General features: G+C 45.8%; 1 protein-coding gene and 1 long non-coding RNA gene across 2 annotated transcripts in view; one reads left to right on the top strand and one right to left on the bottom strand.

The window, feature by feature from the left end:
• Positions 1-422: 422 nt before the first annotated feature.
• Positions 423-11,571, top strand: LOC148356234 (uncharacterized). The gene is made up of 12 exons (XM_088346942.1): positions 423-1,458; positions 1,538-1,653; positions 2,918-2,979; positions 3,059-3,110; positions 3,197-3,240; positions 6,069-6,196; positions 7,776-7,835; positions 7,898-8,078; positions 8,171-8,332; positions 8,426-8,523; positions 11,070-11,242; positions 11,316-11,571. The coding sequence occupies exons 1-12, from the start codon at positions 450-452 to the stop codon at positions 11,358-11,360; spliced, it is 2,130 nt and encodes a 709-aa protein (XP_088203068.1). The 5' UTR covers positions 423-449; the 3' UTR covers positions 11,361-11,571.
• LOC148356235 (uncharacterized) overlaps positions 7,820-16,697 on the bottom strand; it is a 27,762-nt gene continuing 18,884 nt past the window's right edge. The window contains exons 2-3 of the long non-coding RNA XR_015851974.1: positions 8,025-8,152; positions 7,820-7,948 (exon numbers count right to left, since the gene is read on the bottom strand). This is a non-coding gene — a long non-coding RNA (uncharacterized LOC148356235). The remainder of the gene's footprint in view (positions 7,949-8,024; positions 8,153-16,697) is intronic.

A 16,697-nucleotide genomic window follows, 5' to 3' on the forward strand; every position in this document is an offset into this window, starting at 1 on the left:
CCACTGAACAGCTGGGTCAGCCTACCACCGAGCAACCAGGCCTGCTAACAAGCGTGCAACCGAGCCTGACCACCGAAGAAGCAGGCTTGATGACAACCAATCAGCCAGACCAGACCACTGAAGAACCGAGCCAAACCACCGAGCAATCGGGCTTAATGACCACCGAGGAAGCAGGCCAATCCACCGAGCAAGCAGGCTTGGTGACGACAGAACAACCAGGCCAAACCACTGAACAGCTGGGTCAGCCTACCACCGAGCAACCAGGCCTCCTTACAAGCGTGCAACCGAGCCAAACCACCGAAGAATCGGGCTTGTTAACCACCGAGGAAGCAGGCCCGCTAACAAGCGTGCAACCGGGCCTGACCACCGAAGAAGCAGTCTTGGTGACAACCAGGCAACCAGACCAGACCACAGAGGAACCGAGCCAAACCACAGAGCAATCGGGCTTGATGACCACCGAGGAAGCAGGCCAAACCACCGAGCGACCAGGCTTGGTGACGACAGAACAACCACGCCAAACCACTGAACAGCTAGGTCAGCCAACCACCGAGGCACCAGACCTACTGACAACCGGACAACCGGGCCAGACCACAGAAGAAGCAGGCTCCGCGACAACCAACACACCAGACCAGACCACTGAGCAACCGAGCCAAACCACCAAAGAATCCGGCTTTATGACCACCGAGGAAGCAGGCCAGCTAACAAGCGTCCAACCGGGCCTGACCACCGAAGAAGCAGGCTTAGTGACAACCAACCAACCAGACCAGACTACGGAGCAACCGGGCTTGGTGACGAGTGAAAAACCAGATAAGACTACAGAGAAAGTAGGGGAAACCACCCAATACCCTGTCCAGACCACTGAAAAACCAGGCGAGCCAACCACCGAGCAAGGAGGACAAAGTACCAGGCAACCGGACCAGTCCACTGAGCAACCAGACTTTGTTACGACAGGACAACCAGACCAGAGCACGGAGGAACCAGGCTTGGCGACGAGTGAACAACCAGATAAGACTACCGAGAAAGTAGTCCAAACTACCCACCACCCATCTCAGACCACTGAACAACCAGGTGAGGCAACTACCGAGCAAGTGGCCTTAACTACCATACATCCGGACTTAACTACAGAGCAACCAGCTTTTGTTACAACCGAACAACCAGGCCTTTTGACGACCGAGCAACCTGATCAAACCACAAAACAATCAGGCCAGGCAACTACGGAGGGAGTGGGCGAAACCACTAAGCAACCAGGCCAAAGCACTGAGCAACCAGGCCAGACCACCAATACAACAAAACAAACAACCCTCGCAGCCACCGATGCAGGACAGACCACCAAACATACAAGTCCGGTGACCACAATTCAATGTCTGAATGGAGGGACATTTAATGGAAGCATTTGCATATGTACCACCCTGTTCGATGGCAAGATTTGCGAGTACCTGGCGGAAAAGTTGGAGTTGAGTATGTGTTATCCAGTCAACATGTTGTCACCTGCTTCTCTGCTTTACCTCGTCCTGATTGCTATGCATAAAATCTGCAGAAGACATTGAGCGGTCGGTAGAAATTGACGTGGTGATTGACCAGGAATACAAACCTGAGTACAACAACCCCAACTCGGAGGAATTCAAAGATTTTGTAACAGAATTTAAACTCAAGGTAAACATCTTTTATAATACACAATTATTAAATCCATGTACCGTATTTTCCGCACTATAAGGCGCACCGGGTTATAGGGCGCACCCCCATAAAATAGTTTTTGGTCCTATATTTTCCATACATAAGGCGCACCGGATTATAAGGCGCTACAATGGGAACGTGGACAAAACAGTCAGATAGTTCAGTCCAACTTATTACCCCCTTAACATTCCCAAAGCTTGCAAAGAAGCAAATACGTGTCTCAGACATGTACGGAAACAGTGTCTTTACGATGTCACCAATCACTCAAATGCATCGTTCCAAATATCATTCGGAAGGTTAAAGTCTTGGGATTCAAGAAATGCCTAACATTTCTTAGTTTCCATTTTATTTTTTGCTGGCAACTGTGTGGACAGCAAAGTAAGAATTTGATTGTGCAGAGAAACGGGGTTCTTTACTGTGCATATGACAATAAACACTTTGAATTGAATTGAGTTTAAAAATAGACTCATCACAGAAACATCAAGATCGTTCTCAAACAAGATACCGGGAAAATATAAAGCCGCATAGCTCACCTAAGTTCTCTTGCAGCCATCACATTCAATTATGCTACGTAACCATGGTCTTCTTACAACCGTGAGTGTAGTAAATCCAGGAAAGTAAAATATTTACAAATACAGAATAGTAAAACATGTTATCTCTAGGCCGTAGTGCAACCCAACTGTGTGATTCACATTCATCTTTTTCGGCCAATTGCAGGCTTTGTTTCGCCCCTTTAGCCTATGCGAGCCTGTAAATGATCAAAAGGATCCGCCCCCTATACCTCCGAATAACTTTAGCCAATAGTGACTGATTCAAATGATGATTGACACATTGGTTAGCATACACCGCGGACGACTTCGTCTTCGGGGGAAAATCTAGTCGGCGGCTGCTTGCCTTAGTTGCAAGACTTTGCGACTTAATATTGATCCATATATAAGGCGCACTGTATTATAAGGCGCATGGTCAGCTTTTGAAAAAAATTTAGGTGCGCCTTATAGTGCGGAAAATACGGTACTTATTAGCACAAGGCATATCTTTCATAATTCATGCATACAGAGCCACACCACTGCAATAGTCATCGGCCTACATTACTCTCCTTTCGAGAAAAACAAGTCCCTTTATATATTAAAATTCCTGGAACCCATAATTTGTGCAGCAAAAGAAAACACTTTTAAGATTGCTGTTAATGTTATGGAGACGCTTGTGTAATCTGTGACAACGATTATTATTGTTTCTCTTTCAGATGGAAAGATTTTACAGAAGAAACCTGGAAAACTTTTACAAAGTGGAGGTAACCAACATAAGGTAACGCCAGTTCAAGCAAATGTTGAGCTGTTCGGGTGTCAGGTCAACACATAGAAACACTTGTCTTTGTTTCCCTTAGCCAAGCGGGCTCTCGAGTTTTGATGAGACGTTCCGTTTCTGGAGTTGAGCAGGTAAATCGGAACAACAGACTTTAAGTGTAAATATTACATTGAACTTGGTGGATTTAATAAGACATTCTGCATCATCTTTATTTCAGCGCAGATTGGCCGCTGTCCATAAAGAGATGAAAAGAACACAGAGGTGATAATAAACTTATACACCACAGAAAGAAAATACAGTGGGACCTCGGTTATCGCGGTTAATGGGGAGCAAAACCACCCGCAAAAAGTGAAAATCTGCGAAGTAGCGACGACCCTTCAAAAAGAAAAAAGAAAAAAAATTTCTAATTATTTTTTAGACCGGGGATCACGGCGGGGCAGTGGTTAACGCGTGTGCGGCACAGTTCTGAGGTCGTGGGAACCTCCTGCGTGGGTTCAAATCCAGCTACCGGCCTTACTGTGCGGAGTTTGTATGTTCTCCCCGTGCTTGCGTGGGTTTCTTCCGGGCACTCCGGTTTCCTTCCACATTCCAAAGACATGCATTTCAGGTGAAATGGCCGGTCCAAATTGTCCCTAGGTGTGACTGAGCGAGTGAGTTGTCTGTCCCCGTGTGCCCTGCGATTGGCTGGCAACCAGTTCAGGGTGTCCCCTGTCCCCTGCCCGATGATGGCTGGGATGGGATCCAGCACCCCCGCGACCCTAATGAGGATAAGTGGTGTAGCTAATGATGAGATGTTAAGGTGGGGCGCAGGTAGGGCAGCACGGCGGCGCAGTGGTTAGCGCATATGCGGCACAGTTCTGAGCTCATGGGTTCAAATCCAGCTACCAGCCTTCCTGTGCGGAGTTTGTATGTTCTCCACGTGCTTGCATGGGTTTTCTTCGGGCACTCCGGTTTCCTCCCACATTCCAAAGACATGCATTTCAGGTGAATTGGCCGGTCCAAATTGTCGCTAGGTGTGACTGAGCGAGTGAGTTGTCTGTCCCTGTGTGCCCTGCGATTGGCTGGCAACCAGTTCAGGGTGTCCCCTGCCCACTGCCCGATGATGGCTGGAATGGGCTCCAACACCCCCGCGACCCTACTGAGGATAAGCAATGCAGCTATGAGATGAGATGAGATTTTTTCGACCCGGTTAATGGGGAGCAAAATCACCCGCTAAAAGTGAAAATCTGCGAAGTAGCGACGCCCCTTCAAAGAAAATAAATAAATAAATCTCATTTCATCTCATTATCTGCACCGCTTATCCTAATTAGGGTCACGGGGGGGCTGGAGCCCATCCCAGCCATCTCCAGGCAGTGGGCAGAGGACACCCTCAACTGGTTGCCAGCCAATCGCAGCTGCAAATCACATTAGTTAGCTGCGTTCTTCATCGACGCACGAGCCGAGTGATCCACCGCTAAGAGTCGTACAGCTGGGCGATTTTCCGTCCGCCTGGGACGATCGGAGACAAATTCACGACAGGGTTTATACTTGCGCCGCACCGCGGGTGCCGTTCGGTCGCTCCCGCGAGCGAGCCCCTAACCCGCGGCGCGGGTAATTTCGGGCGCGATACGCACGACACCGACACAGTTACGGGGGTTCCGCGCACGTCCGCCGCCTTTCGCCTGCCGCCTTTCGCCCGCCGTGCGCGGACGGCCGCCTGTCGTCGCGCCGCGCTACTGGGGTCGTCGGACAAGCGGGCTCCCCCCAGTTACGGGGGTAGCCCGATCACGCCCGCCGCCTTTTCTCGCGTCGCGCTGTGTGACGCCGCGTCCGCTGAACTCGCTCCGTCGCGCCCGGGAGTGACCACCGCCCCCGGACCCGTCCCATCCAGCCGGCCGCCTTATCCCGCGTCTGCTGACGTTCCGCCGAAAAAACAAAGAGTGAAAAGTGAAAATTTGCGAAGTAGCGACGCCCCTTCAAAAAAAAAATATATATACCGTTTTTTCTGCACTATAGGGCGCACCAGGTTATAGGGCGCACCCCCCAAAAATAGTTTTTGGTCCTATATCTTCCATAGATAAGGCGCACCGGATTATAAGGCGCTACGATGGGAACGTCGACAAAACAGTCAGATAGTTCAGTCAAACTTATTACCCCCTTAACATTCCCAAAGCTTGCAAAGACGCAAATACGTGTCGAAAACACGTGCGGATGCGGTGTCCGTACGATGTCACTCAAATACATTGTTCCATCATTCGGAAGGTTAAAGTCTTGGGATTCAAGAAATGCCAACCATTCCTTAGTTTCTATTTTCTTTTTCGCTCGCAACTTTACTGTGCATATGACAATAAACACTTGGAATTGAGTTTAATTTAAAAATAGACACTCCATTCCATCCATTATCTGCACCGCTTATCACAGAAACATCGAGTTCAGTCTGAAACAAGATACAGGGAAAATATATAGCCGAAGTAGCTCACCGAAGTCGTCGTGTTCAATAATAATGTGCAGCCATGGTCCTCTTATATCCGTGAGTTTAGTAAATCCAGGAGAATCAAATATTTACAAATACAGTATAGTAAAAAATGCTTTCTGTATGCCGTCAACCATGTGCTATACGCATTCATCTTTTTCAGCCAATTGCAGGCTTTGTTTTGCCGCTTCAGCCAATGACAGCCTGTAAATGATAAAAAGGATCCGCCCCTTGACCTCCGAATAACTTTAGCCAATAGTGATCGATTCAAATGATGATTGACACATTGGTTAGCCAATGAAACGCCGGTAAATAAATCCCAGCATACACCGCGGACTACTTGGCGTTCGGGGGAAAATCTAGTCGGCGGCTGCAAGTTAGTTGGAAAACTTAATGTTGATCCACGTATAAGGCGCACTCTATTATAAGGCGCATGGTCAGCTTTTGAAAAAAATGAAGACTTTTAGGTGCGCCTTATAGTGCGGAAAATACGGTATATATATATATATATATTTTTTTTAACTATTACAGACCACGAAGCTCTGAAGCCGCTAACATCGAACCGCGAAGTAGCGAAGTCCCACTGTATAGGAAAATCGCCCAATTTGAAGGGTTTCTCCTCTGTGTGGCGTTTCAGAGTAAAGGTCAATCATGATGTGATCCTTCTCATCCCAAACAACGCCAACAACGAGCAAGTCTATAAGGACGAGGTGACGGATCTCACGGAGGCTTTGACAACGTTGGTCAACTTTAGCTGCACAACAGGTTGGCTGCCACCCTGTGACTAATCTCTGGTCTTTTTATGAGTGGAATAATTGGAAGGCATCATCAGAAGCGGATGTATGCAGTACCTGACTCATTCATGTTGCAATCACCCTTTTATCTAGACCCCTGAACTCTTGTTGCGGGAAGATTTGGCTGGAATTCAAAAAGCATCATTGCCCCGCCTGGAAACAACAATACCTCATGAGGAGAGTCCCCCGAGGACACACCCTCACAGAGACTGATCAGGGAACTTCGCGCTGATTGAGACTTAAGTCATGCACATTGGCTAGGGCAGGGGTGTCAAACTCATTTTAACTCGGGGGCCACACGATAGAACAAACATTCTCTCGGGGGCCGGACTTGTAGATTCAAGAGAAAGAAAAAGAGAGATAAAGAAATAAGGGAGGGAAAAGGAGAGAGGGCAGGACAAAGAAAGAAAAAGAGAGAGAGAGAGGGAGAGAGCACGAGAAACAAAAGAGTTAAAAAGAGAAGTCGTGAGAGAGGGGGAAAGAAAGGGAGCGGAAGAAAGAAATCCAAACAGAAATAGAAAGACAGAAGGAGAGAAAAGAGGAAAGAAAGCGTGAAGAGTAGGAAGAGAGAAAGAGAAAAGAGAGAAAAGGACAAAAGGAAGTTAGAGCAAAAGAGGTTAAAAAGACACAGATAGAGAAAGAGACAAATAGCAACAAAGGAAGAGAAAAAGAGAGACACAGAGAGTGAAAGACAGTGGGAGAAAAGGGGTGGAAAAGAGAGAGAGAGAAAGAAAAATAAATACTGGTACAGTGTCTTTGTTTGAGGCACCTTTCTTTGGCAACATCAAGTGGACATATTTCAACCTGCAGCTTCTTTTTCTCTTGCGCTTCTCTGAGTATTGACTCGCGGGCCGGATTTAATCCCTAAGCGGGCCTGATCTGTCCCGCGGGCCGCCTGTTTGACACCTGTGGGCTAGGGCCTGGCAAAATGCCCAAAAAACATTACAAGTAACAAAGGTTCCAAATGAAACAGATGTAAATCCATTACAATGGCGTCATCTGCTGCTCAGACGATATCTTGATACTTTAGTGAGTGTAATGGTAGATTGCTGTGGAGGATGGCTGCCAAATTGTCGGACGTGTTGCCGGGCTGCTACGCTCTCGGGTGCCAGACATTAAATCTTAATATGAGCATCCACAAAAAAAAATAATCCCCTGGTTGTCGCCATGAGTATGGGTAAACTGGTTTTATACCATGTTGACTTTCAGCTGCGACTTCCAGGTCAAGGCGGCAGTGGCTCAGTAAGTAGAACGCTCGTCTTGGGATCAAGAGATCGCAGTTCGAATCCCGGCTCCTCCGTGTTACATGTCGAAGTGTCCTTGGGTAAGACACTGAACCCCTAATACCCCCAATATGCAGGTTAGCGCCTTACATGGCTGCACGGCCGCTATTGGGAAATGTGAAGCACACTGTAAAGTGCTTTGGGAAGTCTTAACTTGAAAAGCGCTATAGAAATGCAGATCATTTCATTTAATTTCATTTCATAACGGCAAAGTTATTGGAAAACTGTCCTTGATATGCAAACAGTAAAACTGACGTTGGTTTTCAGATTGTCCCTACAATCTGACAACGGAACCATCTGTGAATCAGAATGGAGTGGATTTAAATGGTAAGTCCGTTGAAGTTTTGCAGCAAAAGACGATATACTTAGCTTCTCGCCCCGCTCCACAGATCTGTGTAGTTCGATCATTGAGGATCCGGACCTGCTCTGGCACTACAAGGCTGTGAACAACACAGACACGAACATGCTGGAATGCGTCACTCGATGTCAAAGTCTTTACGGTACCGGCAAGCTTACGTGCTGGAGTGGCGGCACGTGCAGAATTTTCAGGGACGCCGGCGCCGTTTGCCAGTCAGTCCTCGGCATGCATTTCGTTCGTCTTTGTTGCGCCGGCTTGCATCACGGCCGACGGCTTCTCAGTTGCTCTATACGCATGTTTTCAGATGTAAGCATGAGAGCAGTACGTGGTACTTAGGCAAAGACTGTGCCTATCCCATCCATAAAAATGCCTTCTACGCCGGATTGGTGCTCACTTTGGCTTGTCTTGTGGCTGCTATGGCGGGCCTGACCGCCTACATTATCATCAACAGGAGAGAGCAAACGAGGTAACGTGGAGCAAAACTACTACGTCCAATCCTCACCTGTTTTCTACCTAAATGACCCATATTCTTTTTTTTGTCCCAACAAACTATGTCCAGGAAAAAAGACATAAAAAATACGCTGGTCAACAACTGGGTGAATGACGAATTTGAATGGTCCCGATGTGAAAATCTCTCGATAGGCACGCTCGATACTGGTAAGAACGTCTTTTTTTGTTCCCTCAACCTAAACTAGTTGCTTCAGTGTCTGTGAATATGGAAACGGCCAGTAGGTGTTGTGTTGTCAACATGAATTCTAACAGACGACTAGACCTGGCACTTTTTGAACAGTCTTCAGTAAGTTCACCCTCCATAAAAGCTAAACTAGTTGCTTCAGTGTCTGTGAATATGGCAACGGCCAGTAGGTGTTGTGTTGTCAACATGAATTCTAACAGACGACTAGGCCTGGCACTCTTTGAACAGTCTTCAGTAAGTTCACCCTCCATGAAAGCTAAACTAGTTGCTTCAGTGTCTGTGAATATGGCAACGGCCAGTAGGTGTTGTGTTGTCAACATGAATTCTAACAGACTACTAGGACTGGCACTCTTTGAACAGTCTTCAGTAAGTTCACCCTCCATGAAAGCTAAACTAGTTGCTTCAGTGTCTGTGAATATGGCAACGGCCAGTAGGTGTTGTGTTATCAACATGAATTCTAACAGACTACTAGGCCTGGCACTCTTTGAACAGTCTTCAGTAAGTTCTCCCTCCATGAAAGCTTTGCAGTGCTTGGCGATCAGTGTCACGATCAGTGTCCTGACCTCGTAGCTCGCTTTTGTAGCGTTTTCATTTGACTCGCAAGGTCCAGTGAAAAAGCACTGCTTTGCTGTCAAAACAGCTTACAGTTGATTAACCTTTTCACAGCATTTGTTCAAGTTAGATTTTTGCAGTCAGCTTGTTTCCACTTGTCCTGAAAGCGGCGGTCTTTCAGGACAAGTGGAAATGGGAAGAGCTAAAATTCTCACTGAAAGCCAAGCGCAAGTGGCCAAAAGGCTACTGCCATCATCTGGTGAAATGGGGATTTTTTCTTTTTGTACGAATGTATTTTATACCGCAGTCAACATTACTGGCGGGCAACATGTAAATAATTTTCTGACAGAGGCCATGGGCCAATAAAAATTTGATCACGGACTTGGGAATGATCAAACCATCCATCCACCCACCGCTTATCCTCAGTAGAGTCACAGTGGTGCAGGAGCCCGTCTTTGGGCAGTGGGCAGAGTACACCCTAAACTGGTTGCCAGCCAGCCGCAGGGCAAACAGAGACCGACAACTCATGCTTTCGGAATGTGGGAGTGCCCGGAGGAAACCCACACAAGCACGGGGAGAACATGCAAACTCAGCACAGAAAGGCCGCTAGCTGGATTTGATCTCATGTCCTCAGTACTGTGTAGCAGACGCGCTAACCACTCAGCTGCCCTGCCGCCTGATCTAACGAGTTGGTCATAATTCAAATCAGTAAACACACTGACAATAGATAGGTAGGTAATTAGGTATAGATAGGTAGAAACAGGTATAAGGTATACATAAGTAGATATACCGTATTTTCCGCACTATAGGGCGCACCGGGTTATTGGGCACACCCCCAAAAAAATAGTTTTTGGTCCTATATCTTCCATACACAAGGCGCACCAGATTATAAGGCGCTACAATGGGAACGTCGACAAAACAGTCAGATGATTCAGTTAAACTGATTACCCCCTTAACATTCCCAAACCTTGCAAAGAAGCAAATACGTGTCGTAGACACGTGCGGATGCGGTGTCCATACGATGTCACTCAAATGCATCGTTCCATCATTCGGAAGGTTAAAGTCTTGGGATTCAAGAAATGCCAACCATTCCTTAGTTTCTATTTTCTTTTTCGCTCGCAACTTTACTGTGCATATGACAATAAACACTTGGAATTGAGTTGAATTCACTCAACTCATCACAGCAACATCAAGATCGTTCTAAAACAAGATACCGGGAAAATATAAACCCGCATAGCGGCTAAGTTCTCACGTTCAATAATGATACGCAATCATGGTCTTCTTACAACCGTGAGTGTAGTAAATCCAGGAGAGTCAAATATTTACAAATACAGACTAACGAAACATGTTTCTTTATGGCGTAGTTTAGCAAGCTTGCTATTCAGTCATCTTTTTCGGCCAATTGCAGGGTTTGTTTCGGCCCTCTAGCCAATCCGAGGCTCCGAATGACTTTAGCCAATAGCGATCGATTCAAATGATGATTGACACATTGGTTAGCCAATGAAACACCGGTATATAAATCCCAGCATACACCGCGGACTACTTCACGTTCGGGGGGAAATCGAGTCCGCGGCTGTTGCGTAAGTTGCGAGACCTTGCGATTTAATATTGAGCCATATATAAGGCGCACTGTATTATAAGGCGCATGGTCAGCTTTTGAAAAAAATGAAGACTTTTAGGTGCGCCTTATAGTGCGGAAAATACGGTAGGTATAACTGAAGAGCATAGAGCCCCACCTGGTTTGTCTGTGAATATGGCAACAGCCAGTAGGTGTTGTATTTTTTCACGAGTTCTTGACCCAACAATTGAATGATTTCAGTGACTTCTCACATTATCTTAATCCAATCAAAGGACGCAAAAGGCTTTAAAATAAAAACAACAACAACCAAAATAACAACTGTATAAAACTGCAAACGACATTATTGTTGCCTTTAGCGGACCAACTTGCCTGTTTCAGGACACACGAACCCGACGTTTTCCTCTGAAGCGCCCCAGCTACAGCGACGACTATCAGCTGACTGCGGACACTCAGGCCAGTCCGTCCCCGACTTGAGCATGTACAATCTGGACAGCGCTTGGGGCAACGAAACCCCGCTCTATCGCAACGAATTTCTTCCCACTCGTCGAGAGGTCAGTCGGACGGACTGTTTATGAACTTACGACTGTTTGTGAACCGTGCTTGTGTTTTGCCCTCGCCTTGCAGATGAGGATCAACAGGCCGCAGATCAGGACATCGTGGGATGTCTGACCGCTAATGCCTCATTAAAACAGTGGTCCCCAACCTCTTCTGTGCCACCGACCGGTTTAACGTCTGACAAAATTCTCCCTGCCCGACCCGATAATAACATAAGTGATAATAACAATAGCAACAATATGTATATGTATAAGCCTAAATCTGCTTTGTAATCACTAGACCACTAGGGATGTATAGGACTGGGAAAAAGCATGAGATTTTAAGTCATCATTGTTGGAGAAATGTTGTAGAAATTGGAGGTTCGATAATCGAGAGAAAAGTCTTCTCATATGTGGATAAGGAAAACAGGAGCCAGCCTCGTGCGGAGGGAGATGCCACTTTATTGATGCGTCAATGAAGATCTCACAGAGCTAGGAACATGACAATGTATTTAAAGCTGGTAGTGACGATTAGGCTTCGATTGAGTACACCCCAAAAGGCGGTCCTGTATCACGTATCAAGTACAGAGCGTCCCGTCCCTTGCACGCTATCTTCAAGGAAACTTAATGTCTGCCAAGAGTATCTTCAAGGATGTCTACCCGACCTTTTCCCACAACTGTAAGCAAGTCTTTCTAAATTTCTACATGTATGCAAATCTATTCTACAAATGCAAGTGTATTTACCACAACATCATCACACTATTTTTACTCACGGAATCAGAGAAATATACTGTACTGTATCTCCAGCGCGCTAAGAACTTTGACATTTTTATTGTTCAATATCTCGTGCATCCATTCAATACGGTTGCTGTAAAGTGTGAAAAGGAGGCGAGCCGTTTCTTTTAAAATGAAAGTGGAATAAGAAAGCTTGATGCGGTTGAGAAAATGGTCGGAACACTTTTTTTGGCCACTTTTTACCTCGGAAGAGGACCCCTTGAGGCGCATCTTCCAAAAGTAAGTTAAAGACAATTTGATTAATCTTTATATAATATATTATTTAATGAAATGTTTATTTTTTATTACAAAACAATACAGGTTACTTTTTCAAGCCTTAAGCGTACTTATATAAACCTTAAACATACAAAATGGAGCACTGAAGCAACTAAGGAACATATTCAACTTACGAACGATCGTCCGGAACCTCCTTCGTAGGTATGGCATCGTCTGTATGAGCAAAATATGAGGCAAATTTTATTTATTATTATTCTGTGCGCCCCAGTTCTGAACGACCCACGGCCCAATACCGGTACGCGGCCCAGTGGTTGCTGACCACTGATTTAAGAAAAAAAACAAGCACTTAAAAGACTCATCGGTAACAGGGCTTTCCTTCTCTCGAAGTTAATTTATTGCATTTTTGTACTGTATTTGCAGGAAAACAATGATTTTGTCTTTGAAATGACTGATTTAGTAAAGTATGCCATCTTTGCTTTGTGCCCAATTTCAAGTTTTGTTTATTTGGTCGGGACGATGTGCAAATGCCCATAAATGAACTCCCTCACCATAAATGCTTGCATGTTTTGTTTTCTAATCAAGTCGCGTTGCTTCGTTTCCATGCAGAATGTGAAAGATGCTCGCTCTGCTTGTTATTCACCTCTCCACAATATCTTGCTTTCAACATTTCTATTAAAAACAAGTTAAAACAATTTACAAGCTGTCCATCTGAACTTACAATCGCAGCCAGTAGAGGCGCATTTGACCCAGCTGATACTCATCTCATCTCATCAGCCGTACCGCTTATCCTCATTAGGGTCGCGGGGGGGCTAGAGCCCATCCCAGCCATCTCCGGGCAGTGGGCAGGGGACACCCTGAACTGGTTGCCAGCCAATCGCAAGGCACATGGGGACAGACAACTCACTCGCTCATTCACACCTAGGGACAATTTGGACCGGCCAATTCACCTGAAATGCATGGTTTTGCAATGTGGGAGGGAACCGGAGTGCCCGGAGGAAAGCCACGCAAACACGGGGAGAACATACAAACTCCGCACAGGAAGTCTGGAGCTGGATTTGAACCCACGCAGGAGGTTCCCATGACATGAACTGTGGCGCACAAGCGCTAACCACTGCCCCGCCGTGCTGCCCCCAGCTGATACTCATTTCTATAATTCAATGTCTGGCTGCATGGTGTGTAGCAGCCCGGCCATGCATACGACAATTTTGGCAGCCAGCCGGCACAGCAACCTATCAACCTCCAACTCTGAAAAGTTGCCTGCCCAGCCATAAAGTTGCCCCATTTTTCACAACTTGAAACACATTAAGACGACTCATCGCAAACAACCCATTGTTGTAAAGTATTCATCTCATCTCATCAGCTGCACCGCTTATCCTCAGTAGGGTTGCGGGGGTTCTGGAGCCCATCCCAGCAATCATCGGGCAGTGGGTAGGGGACACCCTGAACTGGTTGCCAGCCAATCGCAGGGCACACAGGGACAGACAACTCGCTCGCGCATTCACACCTAGGGACAATTTGGACCGGCCAATCCACCTGAAATGCATGTCTTTGGAATGTGGGAGGAACCCGGAGTGCCCGGAGGAAACCCACGCAAGCACGGGGAGAACATACAAACTCCGCACAGTACGTCCGGAAGCTGGATTTGAACCCACACAGGAGGTTCCCAAGACCTTAGAACTGTGCCGCACACGCGCTAACCACTGCGCCGCCGTGTTGCCCTTGTAAAGTATTAGGGATTGATAATCAGAATATATAACAGAACAACTCTTTAAAATGAAGTTTATTATAAATCTACTTATAACATTCATTGCATGTATATGACATGGCTGTTTTCCATCTGCCATCAGTATGTACCTGTATTTACTCATCTTCATGCAATGTTTGCTACAAGCCACGTGAACTCCTCTTTCCACGATCCTTTTAATGAACGTTTACGTTTTGTAGCGTCATAACTTTTGTTAGCTTCTTTTGAATGTTTGGCTTGATTCCTTACCACTTCTCCATTTTTCTTGTGTTCTCTGTGCGTCTCCTTTGGAAAATGATATGCAAATGCATGACCTTATAATGTCGGGAGAGTCCAGAAGCACAAAGTTATTCGATGCAGGCTTCTCATTGGCTGCAGAGTATGCAAATTGCCAAACGAACCGAAATTCTGAAATTTCAAAACCGAATGAAGATTTGGGGCGTCCGGGCAGACGTTATTTCAGACACTGTTTGATATAAAATAATTTTTGCTTTTCATAACTGAATAAATGCACTTGAATTAAAGGTGGGATTTTCTTTTTATTCTAAAATGTGTTATTTAGAATCTACATTTATTACTAGGCCTTCTTATTAAGGGTCGAAGTATGTTGAGACAGTATTGCTGTTGGCGGCAGGCCGACAGCAAGTTAATTGACGCCTCCTAGCTTATTGGCTCACGCTCTGATGCTTTTTGTTATTTTAATGACCGCATGAAAACAAAAAGTGAGCTCATGGCCAGTCATGTTAAACTAATACTTCTGCTACACACTGAGGTCTTTTAGTATAAACATGAGCTCATTTGTCATAATCCACCAGCAATTTCATGCCTTCGACAATATTATGAAACTAATTTAGGTGATCCAAATAAACTATCCGCTCTGAACTTTTCACAAAACACAGCTCAAAGTCAATGATCCAAAGTAGAGGTAAGATTGGGCCTTAAAAAGTCCAGCCCGACCCGACCCGAAGCGCAATCCAGCCCAAGCCCGACCAATAGACTTGATTTGAGGGGCTTAGCCAGAAGCACACCCGAAATGTCGTATATTATTTGTGAGGACACAAAAGAGGAGGTGGGGGAGTTTGGTCCGCCTATTTTTAAGAGTTGACGGAAACATTGAAAGCTGTCCGTCATTTTGACGTTTTGGAGATTGGATCAACTGTTGTTTTGCGATTTATTTATTTTTTTTCACAAATGCACAAATGATACACAAGTATCTTTGCACACACTTTCAGCAGTTAACTCGTGGGAAGAAATGTCCTCATTTTACTTAATTAAAAAAAAAACATTAAAAAAGACTCCCCTATCTCAACAGGGTCACTCTTTGTCTTACTCACCTCATTCATTGTCTGCTTTTATTTTGAAATTTTAAACAAACAGTGTGCTTCCCATGTATTAAAAGTGGAATCAATGTTTTCATTGGAGCGGATGATTCGTGTCCACGTGCAATGTAGAAAAAAGAAAAAAGAAAAAAAGGAGAGTCAAGTAGGGGGGGAACTATTATTTTGAAATATTTTGCCCCTGCACATGTACTCTGAACATTCCTTCTCGTAGTGCTCGAAAGCTGAGTTTGAGCTACTGGTGAAAACGTTACTGTCACAGGACAGGACCCAGTAGAGTTCGTTAAACTCAGTTTTATTGATAAAGAGAGAGAGCAGTGCTTTCTTCCACGATCCGATGATCGACGGACACAAGTAAGCAGGTGGCAGGAACGCGGACGGATAATCGTAGGCAGCAGGGATACTGGTCGATAGCCGGGACAGGAGAGCAAGGGCGGTATCGAGTCCGGAAAATAGGTCGGGAACAGGTATCAGGCAGGAAACAGGGCAAAACAGGTCGATGGTCAGGACGGAAGAGCAGGGAAGAAACGGGTCCAGAAACAGGTCGGCAACAGGTATCAGGCAGGAGAAAACAGGGCAGGAAAATGTCGGAAGGTGTGGAGCTTGCCTAGCTGGGAGCATAGGTTCGCAAACGGTCTGACAGCTTCCTATTATCAGTTGGGCAGTCACAGTTGAGATTAAATCCAAGGAAAAAAAACCTCAATAGTCATTTTATCATCGAAAGCCTCCGAAAACACCCCTAGCCCTCTAACTAACAGTGGCGCCTCCAGAAATGTTTGCTAGGGGTGGCCGGATGGGGCCACTTAAAATCTTGGTGTGGCGAAACAAAAATAAAAGCCATAATTTCAGGTTACTGATGTAAGAAGGTCGGGCGACTTAAAGACTTAAATACATAACTAATGATATACTATGGTGTATTGTGAAATACTGTATGTTACTAATGATGGAGTACTGTGAAGGTGGGGAGCAACTGGCGCTGCATTGGGCATAATTACTTCCCATCTCGATGACTGTAATGCACTACTCTCCGGTCTCCCAAAGTCCAAAATCAAGATTCTTCAGCTGGTACAAAATGCTGCAGCGAGGCTTTTAACTAAGACAAGAAAGTTTGATCACATGACCCCGATTTTAGCTAACTTGCTTTGGCTCCCTGTTAGCTTAAGATGTGATTTGAAGGTTCTGTTGGTAGTATACAAAATCATACAAGGACTTGCGCCCTCATATCTTTCAGATTTAATCCCCCCTATGTTCCGATCCGGAGCCTTCGCTCTGAAAATGCTGGTCTACTGGTGATCCCAAGAGCCAAGAAGAAATCCGCAGGGTCGAGAGCTTTCTCCATTTGGGCCCCGGTGCTGTGGAATGCTCTTCCCCCTAAGATTCG

The sequence above is a fragment of the Urocampus carinirostris genome, chromosome 11, assembly GCF_059441175.1.
Source record: "Urocampus carinirostris isolate Australia breed hairy pipefish chromosome 11, RoL_Ucar_1.0, whole genome shotgun sequence".
In the NCBI taxonomy this organism is placed as follows: Eukaryota; Metazoa; Chordata; class Actinopteri; order Syngnathiformes; family Syngnathidae; genus Urocampus; species Urocampus carinirostris.